Source organism: Balearica regulorum, chromosome 26 (genome assembly GCF_011004875.1).
Source record: "Balearica regulorum gibbericeps isolate bBalReg1 chromosome 26, bBalReg1.pri, whole genome shotgun sequence".
In the NCBI taxonomy this organism is placed as follows: Eukaryota; Metazoa; Chordata; class Aves; order Gruiformes; family Gruidae; genus Balearica; species Balearica regulorum.
Window position 1 is genome coordinate 1,597,522 of NC_046209.1, and position 24,475 is coordinate 1,621,996.

The window sequence follows — 24,475 nt, forward strand, 5'->3', positions numbered from 1 at the left end:
CACCCTAATCAATCAGGCACCCGTAAGGAACTACCAGATACTTGTTAGCTGCTGCTTACCTACATATCTCCCCCCAGGTTTAATGACTATAGCGCTCCGGCTGCGAGTCTCCTCCTCTGCCTGTGCCATGCTTTGCCTTGCCTTCTGGTAGGAATCATCGGTAGCACACACGGTGATTTTATCCTGTATGCTTCCAAGGCAATCCAGATGGATATTGCCATTGCTGCAAAAGAAACGCAATGGAAAAGATACTCCCGACACTGCAAACGGGCACGTCTCTGTCACTACGGAATATTGAGGTTGCATTATCTAAATAATAGGAGGGGACAAAAAGAAGCTGAGGGCTAAATGGATTCTTCTGTGAGTGCTTCCTTACCCAAATAGACACAAACAGAATAGAAAGACACTAAAAGGAAAGACACATATTAAGTTTTGTTCAGATTTGTTAGGGAAAAGATTCTACAGAAGATATTAAAAAAAAAAAAGGCTAGATTTTCTTTTGCTGTACCACTCACCTAGACACATACTGCTGGATACAGTCAAAACTCCCTTGGGGGCTGTCCTTGCCAATGTTTGAAAGATAAAATGTGAAAGTCTGCACTTCTGTAGGTCGATCAGGCCTTGGAATGGTGATGTGCTGTTTGGAAAGAGAAAAATATTGGTCACTTGGGTAGTCCGCACTAACACAAAATTCAATTTTTCTGCAGTCGCTGTGTGTTATAGCCATTTTGCAACCCACTACAAGCAAAGCATACAGATTGCTGCATAGGATACTGTGAAAAGCAAGAAGCTACAAGAGGGATTCAAGTTAGCAAAACTATACGTGCTGAAAAGGTAAGGTAACAGAGGTAGACAGCTGTAAAGAATAGCAAAAAAGACAGCTATGTCTGTAACAGAACAAAGGGCTGAGCTGGCAGCTCACTGCCTTTCAAAGCAGAGCCCACAATAATCTTGTTCTAGGAATCTGACCCAATTTATTGATTCAGGCTCAAAACCGACTTGCTACCACTGTTTATATTCAATTTAAAGCACTTGAGACTTGTTTCTTCAGAATTAGTGATCCAGCACTAAACATAGCACAAGCCAGGTCACTAGACAGCATGCTTATTCTTTTTTTAAGAGATTATAATTCCATAACGAGATTTCATGGCTCACAGTGGAGTATGACGCTGCTGCTAAATTAAATATTTAATCAAGCATTAAGTGTGCTCTGCAGACAACTCTACAGCGATTTGCATTGTTTTTCTCCCCCCAGACATTCATTTTTCAGGAGGGAAACTGTTTCCCCTCTGTGTTCAAGATCCAACATAAATCTCAGCATCCAAGCTCTACTATCACATCAATATTTGATAATTAAGATGGCTTCCAGAAAAAAAAACAGAAGGAACATCAGCTTCAACCTATTTTAGGCTACACTCTACCACACAGATTTATATTTACCCACATTGCCACATATATGCACAAAATATATATGCCTAGCAAAGCAACTCGTGGCATCCATGTATGACTGCGCTCCATAAAAGATGACTGCTGGTACAGAAGGATTTCTAGGTGGTTTCCCTTTGACCTCAGACGTCTACGGCAGCCTGGAAACCCAGCGCATCTGTCCCACTTTGCTAAACCACAGGGATGTTCTCAGAACCAGCAAGAAACACTCGTATGACCTGTACGAGCTGAGCCTGTGCAGCATTTTCCATTTACTCTCCGTAAAGACCAGCTATCCTCCAGCCAAGCCCTCAAAACAGACTGCCCTTCTTTTGAAACACCAAGCCAAGGAACCCAGAGTTGGGTGATACAGAAGGACAAGTTATCCCCCCGTGCAGTCCCAGGATCTAAAAATACCCGGAGCAGATTTGGTGGCGATCCGGGTGCTGTCGGGCAGCACTGACCCTCCGGCAGCGGCAGCTGAGCCCTGTTATCTCCTCTGCCAAACAGCCTTGAGCCCTTAATCTGTCCCAGCACCCTCTGCCCCCACCCATCCAGAACGAATAAAATTCTCCTCTGCTTTACAAGCGAGCTGAGAATATGCACGAAGTCAAAGTTATGTAAACAGGAGACTGCGGGTATTTTACAGTTGGCACTGTTCATCTGCTAGTTAATTTGCTGGGAACAGGGCGAGAAGGTAAATGCAACAGGTCTGCTCAGCTTCTAGTGTCGTCCGTTGGGGGAGTGAGTTGTGCTGCACACGACAGGTTTGTAAAATAAAACCTGGAGGATGTAACCAAATTATATATTCACATAGTAAAATAACTTGCTTCTAGCTCCTGATTTACCATGGTAAAAACCCAGCTGCTTGGAGCCCCAATTTTGGCATTTTTGTAGAGTTTCTGCAGCTTCTTCAAAGGACGTCAAATGAGATGGGAGCGAGAGTCACTTTAGCATTTTCAGTACTGAAAAGTGTAGCATATGCAAACTGGCCGTTATCTAGGAATTATTTTTAGCTGAAACAGAAGGTTTCTCAAGCCACCAAATCAGCATGGTAACTGCTTTGAGGGAGCCCTAATTTTGGTGCAGAGTATTACACCAGTAATCATAGACACTTAAAAATAGCTCAGTACAGATGTTACTTCTGTTTTTTTTTCTTTCAAGTAATATTCATCTGTGTACAGCTCATTCTGAATGGTAATTTCACCTTCCTCTATTAATACCAGCACAAGTTCATCCCAAGAAATAGGGAAAAACGTCATATTTTCCAATCACGTAAAGACATTTTGTTCCTCAGTCATATTTAAGAAAGCTCCATGAACATACACGTATTTGGCACCTGAAGGTTTTTCTTCCGCAGTTCAGTTTTTTCCCTATTCCCCTCCATCTCAGTTCCCCTCCAAGTAAACACCTGCAAATTTGACCCAACCTAATCTCTAATTCTGTGCATGCTTTTACCGAAATAGAAGCATCTTCAGTCTTTCTTGTGAACTCTTAACTACTACCGTTTGTAAGGCTTTGGTACTTAAGCTCTTTAATTCTAACTGACATGGACATTAAAACAAGCAAGATGATCAAGACTCCACATAAACTTCAAAACTATCCAAGAAAATCCAGTTCATGATGAAAAAGTAACAAACAGATGCTGCTCTTAAGGAATATCCAGATAGTCCCACTTCAGCATCTCAAAGGAGATCAACACTCTGCTAATTACAACCTAGTTACTACTATCAAAATTCTGATTATTACACAGATTATTGCACTGAAAAAGTAATTAACAAGACTACCATGGCTACAAAGAAATGCATACCAAGGCAAAGACCATTTACAGTCCAGAGTTTATAAAAACTCTCGTGAGATTTGATCCAGACCAGGATCCATGCAGGAGGTTTTGTTCCCTGTCACCAAAACAGTTTTATTTTGGGCTAGAACCACTGACATCCTCCTTTCAGCACCTGGCCGACAGAGCTGCCACCTTGCTGACCCTGTGGTTTATTCCTGGCCAATTCCCTTCTTTGTTTAATTACAATATTAAGCATGCAAGTTGTTTTTTGTGTATTAGAAGCCGAGAGTATCCTTGGTAGCATTCATTAGACTAATACTGAGAATAGGTAAAAAAAAATAAAAATACATTGATGCAGGAATTTAAACCCCCCACAAATAATGAGATTCAACAGGTCAGGAGGCCTCTAGAGAATTAAATTAAGGAAACAGCAGTCTGTTTTAAACTCTTATTTTATGTCCTGCCTCCCCCAGTCATCAAGTACTCTGAGAGGGATATTTACAGGGAAAAGTCACACTATTAACATCTCCTATCACTGGAGACTGCTTTAAATCACACTCTGACATTTGTGCTACGTATAAAACCTACCACCCTCAAAAGTTAATGGGAAATCTTTGCCATAGCAACATTTATTAGGAGGCAAAACAGGAAGGCAACAAATTGGGGAATTAAGGTATAACAGAGGAAAGCGTGTTCCAAAAAAATAAATAGCTAAACAAATATGGTTTAATGTCATCACCTGGATTTGAGAACTTGGTAAATTACTGAAATGATCTTTTCAGTCCAATTGATAGGAGGCTCGCTAGAAAGCATTTAAAACTTGCTGTCAATTCCTTAAAGCAGGGCACAATTGTGACATATACGAGTAGGACACTTAAAAAACAGATGGTTACACAGCTGCCAGCTTCTTGTCATACCCAGTAAAAATAATAATAAAAGAACAAAGAGTTCTTTCTACCAATTGAACTGGATCTCGCTTTCTTCAAAGCTCTACCTTTGGCCTTTACTCGACAGTGCAATTAATTAAACAGCTGAAAACGAGGCAAGCAGAGGTCAGCTCTGTGCTGCCAACATCCTCCTTCCACCCGCAATGCCCTGGCGCTGCTCACACTGTGCAGGGCTCAACGCTTCCCTCTTTCAATGGCAACATCAGACGCAATCGCACTGCTTCGCTCCTTTTCCATTCAACCCAGACTGTAATTACGGGTGACTGGCAGCTCTCACCAAAAACTCTTCCCTGGAAGTTAAGGGCTAAAATATAATTAAGTGCATTAAATATTTATTTTTAATTATTATAAGGAAGTGCATCCTTTTAAAATATTTTTGATTTTTATAAGGAGCTGCAGAATTTTAAAATATTTTTAATCATTATAGGAAACTGCATCATTTTAAAATAGGTGTTTAAAAAAATTATTATAAGGAACTGCATGATTTATGAATAGGTTTTCTTTTGGTTAACCTGAAAATGCCTAGGTCTGTATCACATCCCTGTGAAACCCACTACAAGGGGAGTCCAGCAGCTGAGGGCGGTGGAGTGTTTTAAGCTGTTCTGATGCATTTTGCTACATTTTCTTTGAGGAGGAAGATTAAGAGAAGAGGCATTTCTAGAACTTAAGCAGCTTTACAGGAAGAGTCAGGTGTAGATCCTCTCAAGGTGCTCTACGAAGGGAAGGGAAAACATCTGCAGTCTTTTTAGCTTCTTTATTACATGCAAAGCTGTTTGCTCATCTAATAGCAACAAATTATACACCCTTAGAAGTTCTCCTTGTCGCTCGCTTCTAATTTTGCCAAACTTCAGTTGCAGATTTTTATCTAAGCTTTCATGCTGAGCTCTCTGGGAAGTTTAATTGTAAACAAAGGAAAAACAAAACCCCTGGAAACAGCTCCTTTCTATATTTCCCAAGACAAAAAGGGTTGTATTTTTCTTCTTAACTTATAACAATCACATCTTTCCTGCTAGGTTTTGTTAGAGCACTATGGACCTAGCAAGACTAATCACAAGGTAAAATATGGGCAAGGAGAAGTGTGCTACACTTTAATGCCTACTTAATTCAAGCGTTTTTGAAAGTTTTATTGTGCCACCACAAAAGTTATATACAGCTGAGTTCAGATTCTTGAAAAATTCTCCTTCCTTATGCAGCACATCAAAGTTCACACACCTTTTTGTACCTAAAAGGTATATAAATGACATTTTTAAAGTTCACTGAAGAGTCGCGTCACTTTACCAGAAACACTACCAATTAAATCTCAGCATTGTCAGTAACTGGCATGATAGATGGTTTCAAGCATCTATAAATATCTCAGAGGAATTATATAAAAAAAACCTGTTGATACTCACAGAAACTGCACACTTGTTTAGACATGCATATTAAATAAAGCTTCAGTACATTTGTAGCAGCCTCCAAGTGTGACTACTGTAAATAATTGGTACTCATGAAGTCTTGCACCAAGTTTACCAGGCTTGGCATGGTGTTTCTTCGGGACACAGGCGAGGTTTCCATGGATTGCTGTACGCACCACAGCACTGCCATCAGCAAACTTTCCATTTCCTCGCTCTACCCAACAGTTATAAAACTAAAATTTCACCACCAGCAACGCTTCTGCATTGCTACAGATTTAACAAGGTTAGAAAATAAAGGGGGGTGTGTGTGTGTGTAGTTTTTAAAGAGAGAGAATCCAGACGATCAACGAGCAAAGTTTCCTGGACTTCACATCTCACTTTCAGAAATCAGAGCATCTTCTTTGAACAGGAATAGGACAGACATACAGAACAAGTACCTTACTCAGATTAATTGTGTAAGCCAGTAAAGGACTTTCCAAGGCAACCCACATACAAACTTACCCCTTGGCTTCCTTGAAACTGGATTACTGGTTTTGATGTCACAGCATCCTACAAAAACAAGTGGGGAAAAAAATTACCTTAGAGAAATTTAAAGCTCCAACATGCACTGCCAAAAAACACTCAGCTTGATTTTTCACCTACACTTTTTTCTTTTTTAAAAGGAGAAAAAGGTTCAGGGAAATATATAGAATTCCAAGCAAGAAAACATAAAACCTCCTGAAACTGTGATTTCCAGCTATAAAGGGATAAAACTCTAACATCACCAGTTGTTAAACAACTTCACTCTTCAGTCATTAACCCTTATTTCAGAAAAATCTCCAAGACGATATCCAGATGGGCTACACTTAGTTCTTTCCTGGCCCCTACAGCACATTTCAGGCAGAGAATAGCTTAGTTGTGGATCTTCAGTGCTTATTTAAGTTTTGAGTTAAACAGCGGATATTTGAGGGGGGAAATTTATTGCAGTTCTAGGTCTGAGTTGGGATAAGCAAATTTTTTCCAACAGAAAGCTGGCAATTCACTGGAAAAGCAAACTGCAACTTTATTGCAAAATACTGTTGTTACATTGCCCATTTCAACAATCTGCCTCTTCCTCCACACTAATTTGCTTTACATTTCAAGAAGTCATACTCCTGCTAGCTTCAAACTCCCTTAAATGTGCTCAAGACAGAGCAGATTTCAGGATGCAGATGAATTTCAGCCTTTTGGCACTGTGATCGCACTTTTCGTTTTGCTGTGATTTTACAAAGATCACAAAGGCTTTAGAATGCCAACTCTTACCTGAGGTTTCAACTATAGGAAAAGAAAAAACATATGCAATCCAAGCCACACTAAATTTTTATTTCTTAAATTTCAGGAGAATTGCGGCTGCATTCGTTTTATTTCCTAAGTCACATAAAAAATTCCAAGAGAGTTGGGCTCCACGGAGTGGAAAAAACACGCTGTGTGTGGGATCCCATTGGGAAGCCTCCCAAAGGAACAGCAGAATTTACAAATAGGTTGAAATGTCACTTAGGAGCGAAGGCGTCACATATACAGGACACACATTTTCATAGGAAAAACACCAAGATGACTTTAGGAGACAAAGTCCAAACGGTGCATTTGTGTTGTCCTTTTTGTATCACACTGCCTGCATCACCCGGCATCATGCGGAATCACGTTGACTTCCACAAGATTACGCAAACAGACATTTACATTTAGCAGCAAAAGAGTTAACAGCTTGAAAGCTTATCATCTCTCGTAAAACCTTTCCAAATGCTTTCAGCCCAGGAGTGAAGAATCTGAGCCACAATATGCTGACAGTAACAAAAAAAAATTCACTAGCAAGAAAATATCCTCCTAGCACAGATGAATAAGCTCATACCAAGACAGAATCTTCGGAGCCTTTTAAGAGCCCATCCAATATTATTTAACAGACCAGCATCACAGCCTAAATTGTTGCGAGATATTTATGACGGTGAGTAAATCAAGAACATGCTTGAAGCTGAAAGCACTAGCTCTGTGTTGTACAGCAAGTTTTATAGACCCGAAACAACCTTTATAAAGAAACAATAAACAACATCTTGCTCTTCGTACAGAGATCACTGAATTCCTCGAGTGCCACGACATTGCATACCATAGCGCACTGTTCATAGACAGACTGGCCAGCTTTTTGTTCACAGCGTCAGCATGTACTGTGCTATGTGTCCAGAAATTCATACGAACATACTTGAGCAAACAAGCATTTGAAATATTAAAAAAATCTGGATTTAAAAAAATCTGAATGTGCATCTTGTACAGCTAATTATGGATTTGTGATGCTCTGAAATTAATTCTGGAAAACTACTTAAGTGGAATAAAAAGGTAATATGAAGCACGCAAGTAGAATAACAAGGCAGTAACAATACAAAAGTACTGTTAAACAAATCAGAACAAGCTTTAATTACACAACTTATAAATTCCCTAATCTACATACAAAACGGTTTGAAGTTAAATGTGCAATCTCAACCTTAAAGAAGAGCGTTGGTGTGAGTTAAATGGCAAACTTTAGCTCTGTCTCCTTGAACCTTGACGTACAGTATTTCCAGGCTCCCGAGCCGTGTGTGCCATGGGGGCTGCTGGGTTTTGTGATCTGCTGGATAGGAACACCAGCGTTGTCACTCCTCGCCGCACTCCACAGAAGGGATCGCAGGGAAGAGCTGGGTATCGAAGAGTTGTTGCACCGCCTGAGTTCCCCTTTCAGGGAGGGAAGGGGAAGGCTCTTGCCCTTGTACCTACACGGGCATCCCTTCCTTTCTACTGATGCCCCATTCCTTAGCTAAAGGTCCTTTGAGAACGCTCATGGAAAAAGAACACACACACCCCCCCTAACCTAATTAAGGATATGAATTTAAGTGCTTTTATTAGGTGAAATTAAATTCCTGCATGGACACCTCCATTCAAAACAGAAGTAAACAGACAAATTAAACTAAACCAAATTAAAACCATATTTCAGTTTATATCTTCAGTTAATTTGGATAGCTTTCCTCAACATTCTTGTATGGACAAACCTCAATTTTAAAAGAGTTCTTGCTGCTACCATTTCCAAAATCCCTCTGTCATCTTCTAAAGAGTCACCTAATTCTTCTCCCCTGGTGATGCCAAGACAGTGAACGTCCTTCATTACAGTCTCCTACACATCCCATCCCATCCACCTTCAGTGGGAACAAGGTCTTTCCCTCTTTATGTCTTTCCTTCTAATTAAAACAAGTCATCTCCTCGGCTCGAGGACAGGACTGTGGGTACAAGTTTGCCTTCTCCAGAGCATGCCAACTTAGAGGGTTCAGTGAATCTTTGGTAAATCAAGGATGCTGATGAAATCTCACTTCTGTGTTCAATTCAGAGGCAAAACAAGACGGATCCATCCGCCCAGAGTTAGCTGGAAGTTAAGAAATTCTGGCTTTATCCCTCCATGAGAATCACTGTATTTAAGAATAGCTGCTGAAAGCTGATTAGGATAAAGACAAAAATCTAAGCAAGAAAACTACAGTTCAAGTATTTTAAACCAAGACACCTGTCCGTTCCAGTTTTTCTGCTGCTGCCAGGGACCTGATGTTCACCTCTGCGGTTAACACTCATCTGTAACGGTGGCAGTGCTGCTGAAGAGTGAATAAGCGTGATTGCTGGGACGTGTGGGACCAGAGAACAAGCAACTGCCATGCAAGAATAATGAATTTCCAAACTACGCATACAGTAAGAGCAAGCAAAGCCCCTTCAAACACACTTAAGACGCATGAATTGCACGTCTGCTCCGTGCTCGCTATTGTTTCAACAAAAGGCTTCCTGACGCAGGACTGAAAGGTTAGCAAATCATTATGTCATCACTGCTTGCTAGTTCCTACAATGGACATTTAAGAAAATGCGTCAAACTTCCTCCCATCTTACTGTAAGAGAAAATGAACTGTTTTAATAAACCGGAGAGTCCTTCCTGCAGCTGGACTCACCAATGCCCCAAAACTCTATAGCTTCCAGAGGAACACCCAAACCACGAATGCACGGCTGTACTTCTCTGAGATCTCCCCAAACAAATTACGAGCTTCACCATATCTACCTGACTTGCAAACAGACCCTAAAAAAGAGCCTGAATAGATCCCAGTTATGTTGGGTGACAACCCAGCATTTTACTCCATAAATATTCACTTATTTGCTGTCTGGAAAGAGCATTATACATGCTTCTGTGCCCAGTTCACTGCCTTCCCTATCTCCTGCTGTATTCTTCAGGCACGGTGGAGAAATAAAGCAGCAAGCTTTCAAATGCTAAAGCTCTGCTCTGGAATGCCAACAGGAATCGAACCCCACAGACCCAAGTGCTTTTTGTCAGATTATTTCAGAAGTCATGAAATTAAACCAAAAACTCATCCCCGAAGCTCCCACAAAACATTTGTCTTTTATTAGCATGGTATTATGCTCATCATCATCCTCTAGCTTCCCTGGGCTAGAGGAGAGCTAGTAACCCTTAATACATACTCTGAAAGCTCACAGAGACAAGCAAACGGTTCCTCGCACTTAAATACTCCAGATCTGGCGTGTGGAAGTTTGAGTAAACAGTAGGAGGGACAGGAAAGTGTCAATAAAACACACAAAACCTGAAAGTAATGAAATACTCTATTGGGAAAAGCTGGATGGGATATTCCTACACAGGACCAGGAAGGACATTCGAAAACATCAGGTCAAGTAACCAGTTGGAAACCTCCCTGCTTTTTCAGGGAAATACAGATAATTAAAGAATACATTGTTTCGAGAAGTTCTGTTATGCATTTACTGGAATTTATACTGGAGGCAGTGTTATACGGAAAATATTCGCCTATACTTAGTATCGGTGTATTTGCCCGTTTTCTTGAATGTTAAGACTCACAAATGCCGAGCAAACATAGCAAATGAAAGCTTACCCTTATTTATGTTGGAACAAGGGAATTACTTTAAGAATTTAAAGCTTCTTGCAAACATTTAAAATTAGTAGCAAGAACTCCAATAAATATACAGAGAAACTATACAACCATTCTAACCCCAAGACAGGCATTAACGGGACATTTTGAACTGTCACGTGCAGCTCCAGCCAGGTAAAGCCACTGCACCTCAGAAGTCCGTTACAAAAAATGAGAAGAAACAGAAATCACTTAAAATTCATAAGATTTCGGACTCGCTAATACCCCAAACTCATCCAAGTTCCTCTTTAATTCTTTGGTTATGACTAGTTTATGTTTCTTTTGCCCACGCATGGCCCAAATATAGGCATTCTCCCTCCTCTACTTCCTCCGGCTTCTCAGCACAACTGGGTAAAGGATGGGGAAAAAAAAAAAAAAGAAGGGTCAAATCCCAATCCGGGAGGATGCTCAGTTCAAGCAGACGTGGATGCTTTTGAAAGTGTCCTGCAGACCTGGACAGAACGTAATGGTTTTGATTTCCACTTACATTTTTGTTTTAAAAGGAAACACCAGGAAGACTTTGCAAAGTAAAACAGAGACCAAAACCAAAGCAAATATATCCAGTGTCTCGCTGTGACAGACTCACAAGAGACACCTCAGAGCCCCAAAGTTCATTAGCAGCAAGATATATAAATCCCAGAGGAAATAAATACCTTTGAATATACCCACAACAACTTCAAGTGACTCTGTGTGAAGTTTACTGGCAGTCAATTAGCCAAAGCTGGCCCAAGAGAGAACCACTTCCTATTAGGTAGAGACAAAAGACTTCTCCCAAGACATCCCACTTTTTCACGGCTTATATTTACCTCCTACCAGAAACACAGCAGTAAAATGCCTCCTGAATATTCTTTTTTGTCACATCTATTACTTATGGAATTAAAATACCGTCTCCCTGCAACTCAATTTCCATCTGCAATTTCAGGCCTCCCAACAATCTCATTTGAAGCTGAGGACACTAACAGACTGCAAATGGGATCGAGTCTGCTGAGACTTGGAAATTATAGATCCTACATAATTTTTGTTGACCTACACTACAAAGCCTTCCAGATCTTTTTATACTACGTGAGCCTCAGAGACAAGCTACTGGTTTTGCTATTCAAATACAATGTTCTCAGGGAAAGAGTGTTGGAAACCCCATGTAAATCCACAACTATTGAAGCAAAAGTGTAGTTTTCTACGCAAGAGAGGTGCCAGTGGTCAGCTGCTGAGGCGAGAAACATGGCCATGGGGATGCTTCTGGAGGACTCGGGTCCCCCTGCATCCTTCCAGAGATGCAGAGATCGGCACCTGCAAACCCCACCGTGCACAAACAGCCTCCGTGCAGGAGCAGCATGACACCTCGGGTGCTCCTTGGGCTACAGTCCTCAAATTAACAGAAATACATGTTTGCTTACTCCTCCTCTCCGAGATCACCCTGTTTATTACTTTGATGAACAAAGTGCTGTCAAAGAAAGAATCCTCATCTGTCTGCTGGGCCCAGTTTCCTGCTCTTCTATCCCATTTTCCTCTCCCCATAAAACCTAAAAGAAATATTTGTTTGGGGCAGAAGTACTCAAGCTTTTAATACAAATAATTTTTAAAAAGGTGCTTTTGACAAAGGTTTAGGAACTGGAGACTTACCAACTACTCTGTGAACTGTAGCTTATATTTATTATAATCTATCATTTTCCTAATATGCATTAACAGATGCATATTATCACCGTAATATTAAAGCACCTACAAATCCTAGCCATAACACGGTGCGAGCAGCAATAAAATGATAAAGAGCTTTTATGTCAGCCAAAATACTAAGCTGTACATTTTAAAGTTTTTAATTGCTAAACTGCAAAATACATAGTGGCTTCCTCATTTATCATTGCATAATTTTAAGTGGGCCATTGCAGCACAAACGACACTTCCTCAGTAGTTTAACTTTCCTTGGGTCAAAACCCAAGGGTGCTCCTATAAGATAGTAAACAAGTTTTATTAAAAATGTCAGCTCGAAAAAAACCCTTGATGTTAGTGAAAATGTGGCTGAGTTACAGAACGTCAACATTCACAGCTCCTTATTAAGGAAACATCGTAAGCATACAAAGTTTTATATCACTGCACAATCTGAGCAAAGATACCATCCCACTTGAAATGCAGAAAACCACTACCTTTGAGTAAGGTTAGAGAGTAAGACACATGATTAAGTTAAAAAAAAGCGTAGACTAATTGAAATGCTTGGTGCCTGCAACGTAAAGCAGAAACTCAGTCCCTAAATGGACAATAGCTTGTATCAGCAAACCAGAAAGCAATTAAACTCCACTGTCATCAAGATGTCACCCCACAGGCACGAGAGCTGAGCTAGCTACAGAGCCTGTTCTCTCACGCATGCCTGGATCTCCTGATCTTGTCTAATCCAGGTTAAAAAGATCTCCCTGAATAAAACGCAATGTATTTGTGGATATGATTCTTCGCACAATTCATTTGGAAACTTAAACCGAAACAACGGAACACTGCTTCCCCAAGCAGCATCGCATGGGCAAGGCAAACTCCCCCCCCCCCGCTCCCCAGTACATCTCCCTGCCAGCCACCAGAAAGCTTTTTTTTAAAGAAGAACTGGGGAAAAGGAGAGACAGAGTGAGAAATTGAACATACAGAGCCAAACTGGCTACCCAAACACCCATCCTGCACCCTCAAAACTCAGGAGAGCACAGGGAGGCTGATGATGGCCAGCTTCACAGCAACAGGTTGCAGCACATGGTGCTTTGCCAGCATTTTTTACTGTGCCACTATGAGAGCAGTCACCCCACTTTTCAAACCATCTTTCTTCTTCGTTAGTCCCAAGCATGAAGCTTCTTGGTGGGTCTCGGCTTTGAAACCCTCCACAGCACCAGCAAACAATCCCAACAAAACTCACTGCAGTGATGTTTTACATACAGGGTCATTCAAGTTTTATACTCAAGCCCAGTGAAATTTTTGTGTTTAAACTTGGTAACTTCAAGTAAATCTTTCCAGACGTGCTTCAAAAGAGTCTTTGCTTCCTAGTGCAGAACCAAACTATTTTTCCCGATCCTGTATTTGCAAAAATAAACCTTTAAATTCCAAAAGAACAGATGCCTCTGACAAAATCTGATACTCTGATCATCTTTAACCTCAGACTGCAAATCTTGTGAAAGGTAGCTTTGGTACAGAAGTTCCAACTCGCTGCGTACACTGAAAAATCCCAGGACAAACCACACATCGCTTGTGATCATTAAGCCAAGATGTTTGGCTAGCACAAGGTACAGTAGTTTTCCACTAGAAAGGAAAGCTACGCATATATGCAATTTAGGCAATGCCTTTCAGGAAGAAAATTAAAAGGAGGCTCAATTCCTTAGAGAAATAATTATTGTCACTTGGTATCACATTTACTCTGATCACTGCAGAGCAGGCAACCTTGTTTGGCCACAGGAGAACCTGGCTACAGCAAACACACCGATTTCTTCCCAAGAGCAGGAACTACCAAATGAATTCTTGCAATCCCTATTCCTAAACCTCTACGGCAATGCAAATACAGTAACAGAGTAACTCTTTTTTCAAGAGCACTGAGATGGATTTAGAATTGTTCTGTAATAAATACAATGAAATGGCTGAAAGAGATGCTGCAAGGATGCAATGCTCTGTCTCCAAAGAAAATGCAAGCTTTGTTTTTGCAGACAACAGACCTGGGACTTCCAGAGGACACTGAAGAGTTAAATCTACCTGTCTCCAGAGAAGGGCTCACCTGTTAGGGGACAGGTTACTGCAGAGGAGAATAAGCAATAGGGACAGATATAGGCATAGTCTCGTTCATTTTAAGAGCCACAACACTTCTGTTCTGAATACCACTCTATTTTCCAATGGCCAGTTGGTCACTGGATCCCACTGCTGCTGCTTCCAAGCCATCCAACATCACTGCTTGATGTGATCAAGTGATGATCAGTGATCAGTATCAAGCAGCTGCAGCTCTCCCCACCTGGCCAAAGCTGGAAAGCAGCGCAATTCCACACCAAAACGGGAGGTGACTTGTACTCAGAGGTCAAAGGGAACATACATGGTAAGAAACACAAAAAGATCAAAGGTGATTTTGTGGCACCGAGGGCCCCCAGCTCCCAATTAACTCAGACACAGTTACGTATCTTCAGCACCGATGCAGAAGTCAGCCTCATTTGGGAATCCAAGTTAGGAGACTATGGGCACATTTCCCAGTGGTACAGCACTCCTTTTTTAAATTTTGTGTTTTTTATCTTTGCTTTTCCATGGAGTTAAGGGAGATCTACTCATTAAGTCTAGCAAGAGAAGCAATAATCATAAAGTCTCAACTCTTTACGTCTGACACCAGACTGCCATGACAGCTTAAAGGATGATTATCTGCAGTTTGATCATTACAAACTCCCACCAATTTCACTATTAACAAGATGAGGCTACTTAGTGAGGTTTTACTGTCAGAAGACCAACAGCCAACTCCCACGATTTCGTGACATCATGCCCATTTTTTAGTGCAACAATGCAGAAGATCTCTTTCACTCTAAGTAAAAACCCTAGGAGTTTTGATACAATTACTGCACCTCTCTGGAAAGTTTCATTTCTTGTTGTTGGATTTTCTGCACCCACTGCTCATTACAAAAGGGTGTTCCAGACCCTCACCGAAACCAAGAACCAGTAGCCCTCAAAGCTACTTTAATTTTATTAGTCAGCGCTGCATTCTGGAATAAAAACTCTCCATTTAAACGTCCTTACCTTTCTCTCAGGGTCTTGTCCTGTTCTCCCCAACCCAATCCCCAAGTCAGAGGTTCAAGTTCCCCTTCTCCTTTTCCACAAGCACACTAGAAAGCAACAAAATTCTGCACAAATGGTTCTTTTTATTACCACTGAAGAGATTTTTTTCTCCTGTAACTCAGACTAAAAGCAATAGAAGGTAAAACCGGGAAAGCATAAAACAAGTTGAAACAACATTTCCCAAACCACTTGTACAAAGATAATGCTGTGCTGGTGAATTCATCGCAAAAAATTTAAACGCAAACCTAGAAATAAGTTCCTTTGTTTTGTTACTTGTAAGCAATTGTATGGAGCTTGGGGAAAAGTTAAATTAGCACATCCCAAAGCCCGCTCCTTCTTAAAAATAGCAACCCTATAATCACTTGCTTATACAGGAGGAAAAAAAGGTTTTAAATAAAATTAAGTCAGAATTTAAGTCTGCTCATATGGCCTGAATCTATCCCTTTCTTACAGAGCTGTAATGCGTATCTTTTAACACAACAATCTGTTAGCAGATACTGTAAGTTAAAGATAAGGTAGAAAAAAGGAAGGTAAATATTGGTATTTCTAAAGTGCAGGCAAAGGAAAGCAAACCCTCTTAGATTTGTTTTTTGAACACGTGGATTTGCTTTGAAACACTGTTTTCAACAAGAAACACTATTCAGCAAAGAAACTTCCTGTTCTGCCTCCATACATTGGAAATACTAAGAAGTATAATAATTATTAAATATTCTCTTAAGAAAAGTTCAGCAGTATGGCTTCAGCATCTGTATACATTTGCACTACAAGACACGTTTGAGACACCTTAGTCTGGCAAGAGTCCCATTAAGATATCCATGCTCAAAATTCCCTGGGTAATCATCTCTTGTATGCAACACTGCTTGGTTTTGCAGCAGAATTTTATTGTAGCTATCAGATGATCTTGTTAAATTGGGAAAGGACCAAGGAAAAAAAAAAAAAAACAACACAAACAACTGGCAGAAGGAAACTGAATCATCCAAAATTCCCAACTCTGTTAAAGGTGAACAGCAGTTCTGGTTTTCCCTAAAGGCTTTACTTAAACAGTTTTATGAGCCAAGAATCATTAAGGGGTTTTAAGATTTTCTCAGATTAATATTTTAAAAGCCATTCCTCTAGTACAAGATACCTTGAATGAAGGCTTCTGTGCTTCCTCTGAAAGAAGAGGGAGGTTTGCTAACTGATTATTCGATGCTGGAAACACAGCCACCTCTCAAATGAAACCCAAAAGCTTGTGAAAATGCTGAGGAAAATAATTTCAATCATGGAAATTATTTGGCTCACTATCGTCTGTCTTAGAAATGGTACTTTTCACCGATTAGCCTTTCTGAAGCAATACAAGCAATACTGCTTTCCATCTGTTTTGACAACAAAAGCAGATCTGTGAAATGTGAAGACGGAGGCATTTTTGGTCCGATTTCCCAAAAGAGATCACTGCAACTACCCAACATTTCTATTACTGAGCCCTCCCACCCTCAACGGGCTCAAAGTTGAACTGTGGATACAACTGAAAAACGATGATTTCAAGAAGCTGCACTGAAAAGATTTAGAAATAGCTATTAAATATAGGGAAAACCAAGATTTGTTCCCCCTCACTGGGGAAGGGGAAGTAGAAGTCGGCCAATACGCGCTCACGCTGCCTATTCAGCACAGGTGCGTCCAGAGGTAACTGAAGCAACTCACCTTTAGTTCTCATATTGCTGCGTGAATATAATACAAAGGTTTTCCAGCCAAGCCTCTTCCAAGACAGCCATAAAATCATCATTCTTAGCCCAAGACAAGAGTTAACGTTTGGGTTTTTTGCAACTGCCACCCTACAAAAGCTGCTTACTGACAATTCTGTATCTGTCTGGTCTCTACCTTTAATGACTGTGAAGCACACACATTCCCACTGCGTTGGCCAGGCCTAAGACACGGATGAAAAGGTCACTCCCATGCTTAGAGCTGAGAGAAGCTGAATAGCTAAAAGGAAGCTTTTCCAAAACTGGCTGGTACAACAACTATTCTGGTTCTAGCTTTTGCACTGTACAAAATGCTCAACTATCAGAAGAAAACATTTCCCCAAGTTAATATAGAAAAGTGTGTCACGACAGCACATCTTAAACAACTCCCCCTCATTCCCGTCATAAATAAAGTTTCCATAACTGCTTAAAATACACAGGCTTTTCCATCCGAGGCTAAGGCCATGCTGTGGAAGCAATGTAAAGTGACCATGGAACCAGATTTAGAGTCAAGACTTGTTCCATTTGCCCTCTGTCAGAAGCTTTCCTTCTCTGACCTTACATAAAGCATTTCACCTCTGGGTTGAAACTCCTCCATCTGTGAAACGCAGGTAATATTTCCCAGGTGGTATATGGAGACACCGCCACTTCACATCTTATTTAACGGAGACCATTCAGGTCCGTCAGCAAGAGTTGGGTTGCATTGGTACCCCCACACCAAGGGTTTCCAACCCAGGGATCCTCAGACCCTAGACAAGGTTCACAGAACAGCAGGAGATACGTAAAACAATAAAACTGAGTGTATTAAGAACAGCTTAATAAAACAAATTGCCATTCTGGAAAACTTTTTAGAGGCGACAGCTCAGGCAGAATTTAAAGCCCACAACCTTTAAGCTATACTGAAAAGTAAGAATTCATTTAAATACAATTTACGCAAGAATGCCTAAGCATTCTGATATTGCTAGCTAGCTCAAAGTCTGTCTAAAAGAAAGGAGTAAGGATACTCTTAAATTACACCAGGTGGATTTCACTGAGTACTGAGGCACTCTGGCTCAGACTTCAAGCATCATTCTAATAATAGTCCTATAAAAACGCTGAATGGGTACAGTCAGCTAGAACTCCCAGTTAAAAATAAATATTTTAAATTACTTCCAACATACCCGCTTCACTGTGTTCCTCGCCAACCTGTGGGTTTTCAGTTACTTGATTTTTTTTTTTTTTAAAAGCTATTTTTCTTTCACCCATCAGGTTAAAAAGCCACTCAGACAGAAAGAGAAGCTGATTAATTACAGCTAGAAAACTGGCTGTATACAAACTGCCAGCAAATGTACAGAGAGCACTGGTGGAAAAAATCTGTCAGTTTGGCATCTCAGGCATTATATGTAACAAACAGATAATTCACCTTTTCAGACCCAATTGAGGTAACGTTGTTTTTACAGCCAAGATGTTATTCTGAGCAGCTTTACCAGCTCTCCTACATTAGGCTGCTCGTGCAGAGCAAGATGAGACATTTAATATGCTAAAATTAAAGCAAGCGATTAAACATGGTAACACTGGGTTACAACTTATAAAACAGGAATAGTGAAATATCAGAAGCTGACAGTGGTTTCTGACCTAGTTTTAACTGGACAACAGTCAAAGAGCCGAAAAGACTGAGGCGAGGCTGAAGGTGCTGAAATTCCAGTACTGGAGCTTGAAGCGCTGGGGAACAGGATTAGAACAAAAGCCCTCAGACATTCAAAGTACTGACAAAGCTTCACAGAGAACAAGGAATTTAAGGTTCAATGTCAAGTGACATCCTGGGGAGGAGGGACAGGAGGGCTTAAGCAAGATGGCGATGAAGTAACAGAGGCGTTGCAGGACCTCCTCGCCTTCTTGCTGAATGGTGGCTACGGGGCTGCGAGAAGCCAAGGCTAGGAGGAGATAATCTCAAGTTCCGAAACACAGGAAGAAACCAATTTAAAATAGCACATGTGTATTTTTGAAGATATTTTAGTTGCTTTTTTTTTTTGAGAACACGGATGTGCTGTCCAACACCTGTACTCATTTGCATAAAAAGAGAAAAAATCAAAACCCCCATTACGCAAGTGAACTGCAAGTACCTGAGTATGGAGGGCTACCTAGAGATACAGGGCTTGGTGCAGGAAAGAAGAGGGATCCCATCCCAACAAGCTGCTCCTCTATTCTGCTGCTTCAGAGTGGAATGTATTTCCACCAGGCAGCTACACGCTGGTTTTAAGCCTCATTAAGAGGCAGTAGGTTACTGGCCTGACATGTCAGATTTTTAAACGACCTTTGTACCAAGAACACCGTTACCAAGCTGCTAAGAACAACGGGGAGTGTGGGGGGGAAAGTCGGTTTCCATGATTAGGAGAGGTACATTCTGGCTGTTTGCATTTATTTTAGTTCAAAAATACCCACCTGTCAGTAAACCAAGCCATAAAAAAAAAGAGAGTAATTCTCTTTGAAGGGCAGCTGTGACGGCATCAGCACTGTTAGCCATTCTTAACTTTGTACTTATCACACAAGGTAAACAGGAGTGACTATCAGTTAATGAACAACACAACCCTAAGGCTGAATTTTAAAGTGTGTTCTCTCCACTCCAATCTTTTAATGAAAATACAGCAGTTCTAACCCACCAAATCTGCTTATGAAAGTCTAACTTATTTCAGGACATATTAAGATACCAGGGCTGATTCACTTGCCTATGTGCTCATAAGATGGCTTAAACACGCTGCTGAAACATCAGTATGATCCTTATCTTCCACACAGCTTTACTACTTTTCTTGCAAGAGAAAAATATAGAAAGGCAGTTTAGAGATCAGATTGACAAACTCGTTCAACCATCCCAGAACAAATCTCACCTAACATACATACTGCTGAGCCTAGGAAAACAAGCCTGGACCAGTTTTCTCCTTGTGTCCAACTATATCCTATTGACACTTTTAAAGGAAGCGTAATTACTAGTCTGCCAAAGTTCTAGTTAAGACGATGTTCAGACATCCCTCACGGAGTCAGAGCCAGCCCTGCTGGAAGAGGCTATGATAAACCAAAGTCAACAGAGCCAGAATCCTAAAGGAATCTCAGAGAAATCTGACCACCAACACCCCATGAGCCAGATCAACCTTAAAAGCTAAAGCAAGATGCTCAGACACGGCTTCTTTCGGCTTTCAGGCAAACATAGGTGCTCCAATGCTGACCAGGACTCTAGAAACACAACTCAGAAACTCAGTGTTCAACAGGGATGTCACTGCAATTTCCTACCATCTCACCATCTTCACGGGGGAGTGAGCAATAAAGTCATTGCAAATGACGGTTTTTTTCCATCACTGAAGGAAGCTGCCCACAAAAAGTCCAGCTGAAAGTACTGAGCAAGACAACCCCACTAGATTTTTCTATCATGTTATAACCTCAGCGTGTTACATACCCTCTACTAACACACCACTGCCAACAGCCACCTCAAACACTATCTTCGAGGAGTGCTTGCTTTCTCCAATAGAAAAGTGAAGGCAGCTGCCTGAAGAAGCCAGTACCGAGTTAAACGAGGTACTCCCTTTCCTTCAACAAGAAGCACAGAACCCGCACTGTTTCTGCTATGTCTTTATTTGCTCTGCCAGGCTGGTTGGTAACAAACCTGCTCCAAAAATAAAGCGACAAACAGTAAAAGAAAGAACGTACTCTTCTGAACTGGCAAAAATCTACCTAAAAAAAAAATCATATGTTTCTTTGCTCCCCTCAAGGACACCTGTGAAAGTTCAGATTACAACAAATTCCAAAAATGAACATGAAAAATTTTCAGATAAGAACAGTAAAAACATACCACCTCTGCTGACTCAATAGAGATTGACCACAGACCTGCAAAAAGACTCCCTGGGTCCAAGCCCAAAAGCCCCGAGAGATTTCATACATTAAGCTAGAGAACCTCTCTTGCCTGACAGAGTGAGTCGAGGCAGTTAAGCTAATTCATACATGCAAAAGAAGTGGTATGGCCACTGAGCCGGCACTTAATTGTCTGACCAGAATTTTGGTCTAAATATAACAATCCGTGCAAGTTCTAGTTAGCTGAAGCGTTTTGCTTTCTTAACTGAGCCCATCTGAGGTTAGAATAAAAGTGTGTTTCTTCCTGCTGTCAGCGTCCGCAAAATTTAGCCTTAATGACAAGTAAAAGGCCTTTATATTGAGTTAAATGGCCTTAATTGTATGAGAGTGCTAAAACTCGCAGCGAGATACAGGTGGCACCTACATTAGATACATCTCCAGTGCAAATGACTGCAGAGATTCAGTGGGAAGGTCATGGAAACATACCTGACACTACAATAGCAAACCTTCCAGGTAATAAATCGGGGGGTTTTTTGTTCATATTAAGAAACCCAAAAAGAAAGTGTTCTAGATTTTAATGCAGCGATCACTACTGTACCATTTTAATGCATTAAGAACAAAGTCCTTAATTCATAAATGATTTCAGAATCACGCCTCTAGAAAAATGTTTGCAATTGGTTTTAATCACCACTATGTTCCACATCAACAAAAGCGCATATTTCAAACACATCTAAGATATCCCATCTACGTTCATAAAGGTTAAGTATGTTTTACGTTATCCTTCCTTTATCCATTACTACCTCCCCCTTCCCATTTCCACATTTCTAAAGATTAAACAAAAAGCCGCTTCCTTAGCAAAGCTGTGTCTCAGGACTCTCTGTCAGCACGGGTCTGCTCCTAGACTCCAGGCTGGGAGAACTGGTTTATTACAATACACTTGCTCGGCTCCATTGTTCCTCTTTAAAAAAACCACACTTTTTTTTCTGGAATAAAGACGAGGATTGGTAGCCATCCATTACATGTGCCAGACCATCTCTGAGGTGCACAGAACCCAGGAGCTTTCAGAAGCCACATGGGAACCATCCTCACCTCTTCAACAGCAATGTGGACCCCACTAAAGCAGGAGGCATTTCAGGTCTTACAGCAGGAGAAGCAGACATAAGTACCAGCAACTTCCCTACCCGACCACGAAGAGCACTTAAGTACAGAGATAACTAAAGGTTCTTTTTATTATCGAGTATCTTTGGGAGAGAAGGAAGCAGAGGTTGTGGACAGGACCACCACGCTCCCATCAACACACGGCTGCCCTGGTGAGCACACAGAGGGGAAACAGCGAGCAAGGTCGCTGTCGCAGGTGTCACTGAAAGCACTTTTCAAAAGAAACTGGCCAGCAGAGCTCCTACACACTTCTTAAGAGATTATTTATGGGAGCAGAAGTTGTTCTTAATTCTGCGAGAAGCAGCAGCAGAGGTCACGATTCAGGCTTCACCGGCTCTGATGGCTGAACACCCCTGGAAGCGTGAACAGGTGCCATCAGTATTTTCAAAAATCTGTTTTAATGACATAGGAACTATCGTTTCAGAGCAAAGTCCTGCTCAGCCCAGTCTGTCGTCAGCAGCACTCGCATCAGATGCCGCTGAAGGAAGTGAAGAAACCCTGTGACAGAAGGCTGCTCCACTCCGACATGCGTCAACTTCTTCCCAGCTCCAGTCATTTTATAGCAGTTTCATTCTGAATCACAAGTTTACGCCTTCGTTTTGGGACAGCGTGCTAAAGTCCCACAAGTCAGGGAGTTAATGAGTTGCCGCAACTTAATCAGGCCTGCCACACCACACCTCCGGCAAGTGTCAGACGCACAGGGAACAACTTCAAAGGACCAGCAGACCTTACGCTCTCCCTGTGAGCAAGGGCTGCTCCCTTCTCCAGCCTCTCGGTGGAAAGGTGAGCCCAGCAAGAGCTGACTGACTTGCCTTATACGGCTTCCAAGGCACAATTTCCGCTTGCCCAAGCTCAGGCAGGGTGGAAAAATTTTCTTCCTCGCTACTCCGCCCATCCCGGGCTCTGAAAAAGCATCCACTGAATCCTGGATCTGAAAGGAATGGAAGAATTTACACTGATGTTTGCATGGAACTCAGCTCCCTGGAAGAGGTAAAGCCACAGCTTTGGCAACAAGCTGGATCACCTCAAACACAGGGGAGAAATGGGAGCCAAAGAGCTGATACGCAGGCAGAGATGCATGGAGAAGTCGTAACCACAGCTGTTACTCTTTTTGCATACCATACAACCAATTTTTCTTGCTATTCAGATGCACTCAAGCCTTTTAAATTTCAAGGCAGCAAGCTTTACAAGTTAATTATGAATTGGGAACATTATTTCTTTTCACCAATTTATCCATACTACACTGAACTATGTATCAGGAGTTTTGTTTTCAGAATCAAATGAATAGTCTCAGCTCAGGTTTACACACCATTTTCTACACAAGTCAGTTACTGTTAACATTACTGAAGCCTGTCCTACCTTCTGATCGCAGTAAGGTTAATATAACCAAGCTCTGTGCCATTATCAACTTCTCTGAGCATCACAGAGAAACTCACAGACTTACTGAACACAGAGCAACCCTCCTGCTCCCTGAATGCAAACACAGTCGCGTCCAGAATCCTGAATATCTGCAAGCGCAAGAAAGCTGCTGGCTAAAAACAAAGCACAGTAGCAGCAGTCAGTTAAAAGGCTGCTTCACTCTCAACCAATGCTCTCAGTTTGTGCATTATCAAGGTTTTTTTATTTCTAAAAATGTGTGCATATTCACTTTTTCTCAACTTGATTGCCTATACCAAGATCATACCTTTTTTCACAGCAGATTTTTCTCAGTGCCAGAACCAGGGAGAGATTTATCTCCAGCCATCAGTGGTCTGTCCTCGCTTTTGTCTGCTAGGCACCAAATGGCAAAACCTGGTTCATCCACACACAGATTCTCTCAAAAGAGCGAAAAATGGTGGCAAAGGAGCTGAAGAAACTAAGTTCTGCCAATTCTCTTGTTCCCTTCTTATTTGGGGACTGGGAAAGACAGAAACACACAGCCCATTTGATTTTCTCATAGAAACCGGGAGCCAAAAACAACTGAAATCAGCGCCGGAGCTGGAAAGGTACAACAAAACTCACACAAAGTCTAGACACTGAAATGTGGAAATATGATTCAAATAACCACAACTGGCACATAATGTATTGATTGCAGCCCATGATAGAACAGGCCCTCAGTGGGTAAGAATATAGAAGAAAGATTAAATTAGCGTCTTCCACCTTGGTTGTAGAAAATATGGATCCTTTGGGCACAGTGATAGGGATTGAGGTAGCGTTTCTTCTGTCCTGCTGGGCTTTTTGCTAGGCTTTTAAGTAACACATGTGCTCTTGCTAGATAATGACAATTAGCTTAAACAGTCCTTGCAGCACTGATCCTGTATGAATGAAAATGCAATGGTCATCAGGTGGCTGCTCTTATCAAAGAACGGCTTATCAGCTAAACTACGTGGATCTCAAAACATTTGAGCCAAGTACTCAAGAGGATGTTTGTACCGATGAAATCTAAATACTACAAAGGTTTAGGCAACTAGCTGTTTTTAGGAAGTTTCACAGTACATGTTAACTCCCATCACCTGTGGACACAGACCTAAAGCTGGTGTCTACC

At 41.3% G+C, this 24,475-nt stretch overlaps 1 protein-coding gene across 2 annotated transcripts in view; it reads right to left on the reverse strand.

Moving 5' to 3' along the window:
- The window catches only part of ELL (elongation factor for RNA polymerase II), a 52,859-nt gene that overhangs the window by 21,093 nt on the left and 7,291 nt on the right, over positions 1-24,475 (reverse strand). For both annotated transcript variants that reach the window (XM_075736400.1, XM_075736401.1), the window contains exons 2-4: positions 6,051-6,098; positions 516-637; positions 60-223 (exon numbers count right to left, since the gene is read on the reverse strand). In XM_075736400.1, coding sequence (XP_075592515.1) covers positions 60-223; positions 516-637; positions 6,051-6,098 — 334 coding nt within the window. The remainder of the gene's footprint in view (positions 1-59; positions 224-515; positions 638-6,050; positions 6,099-24,475) is intronic.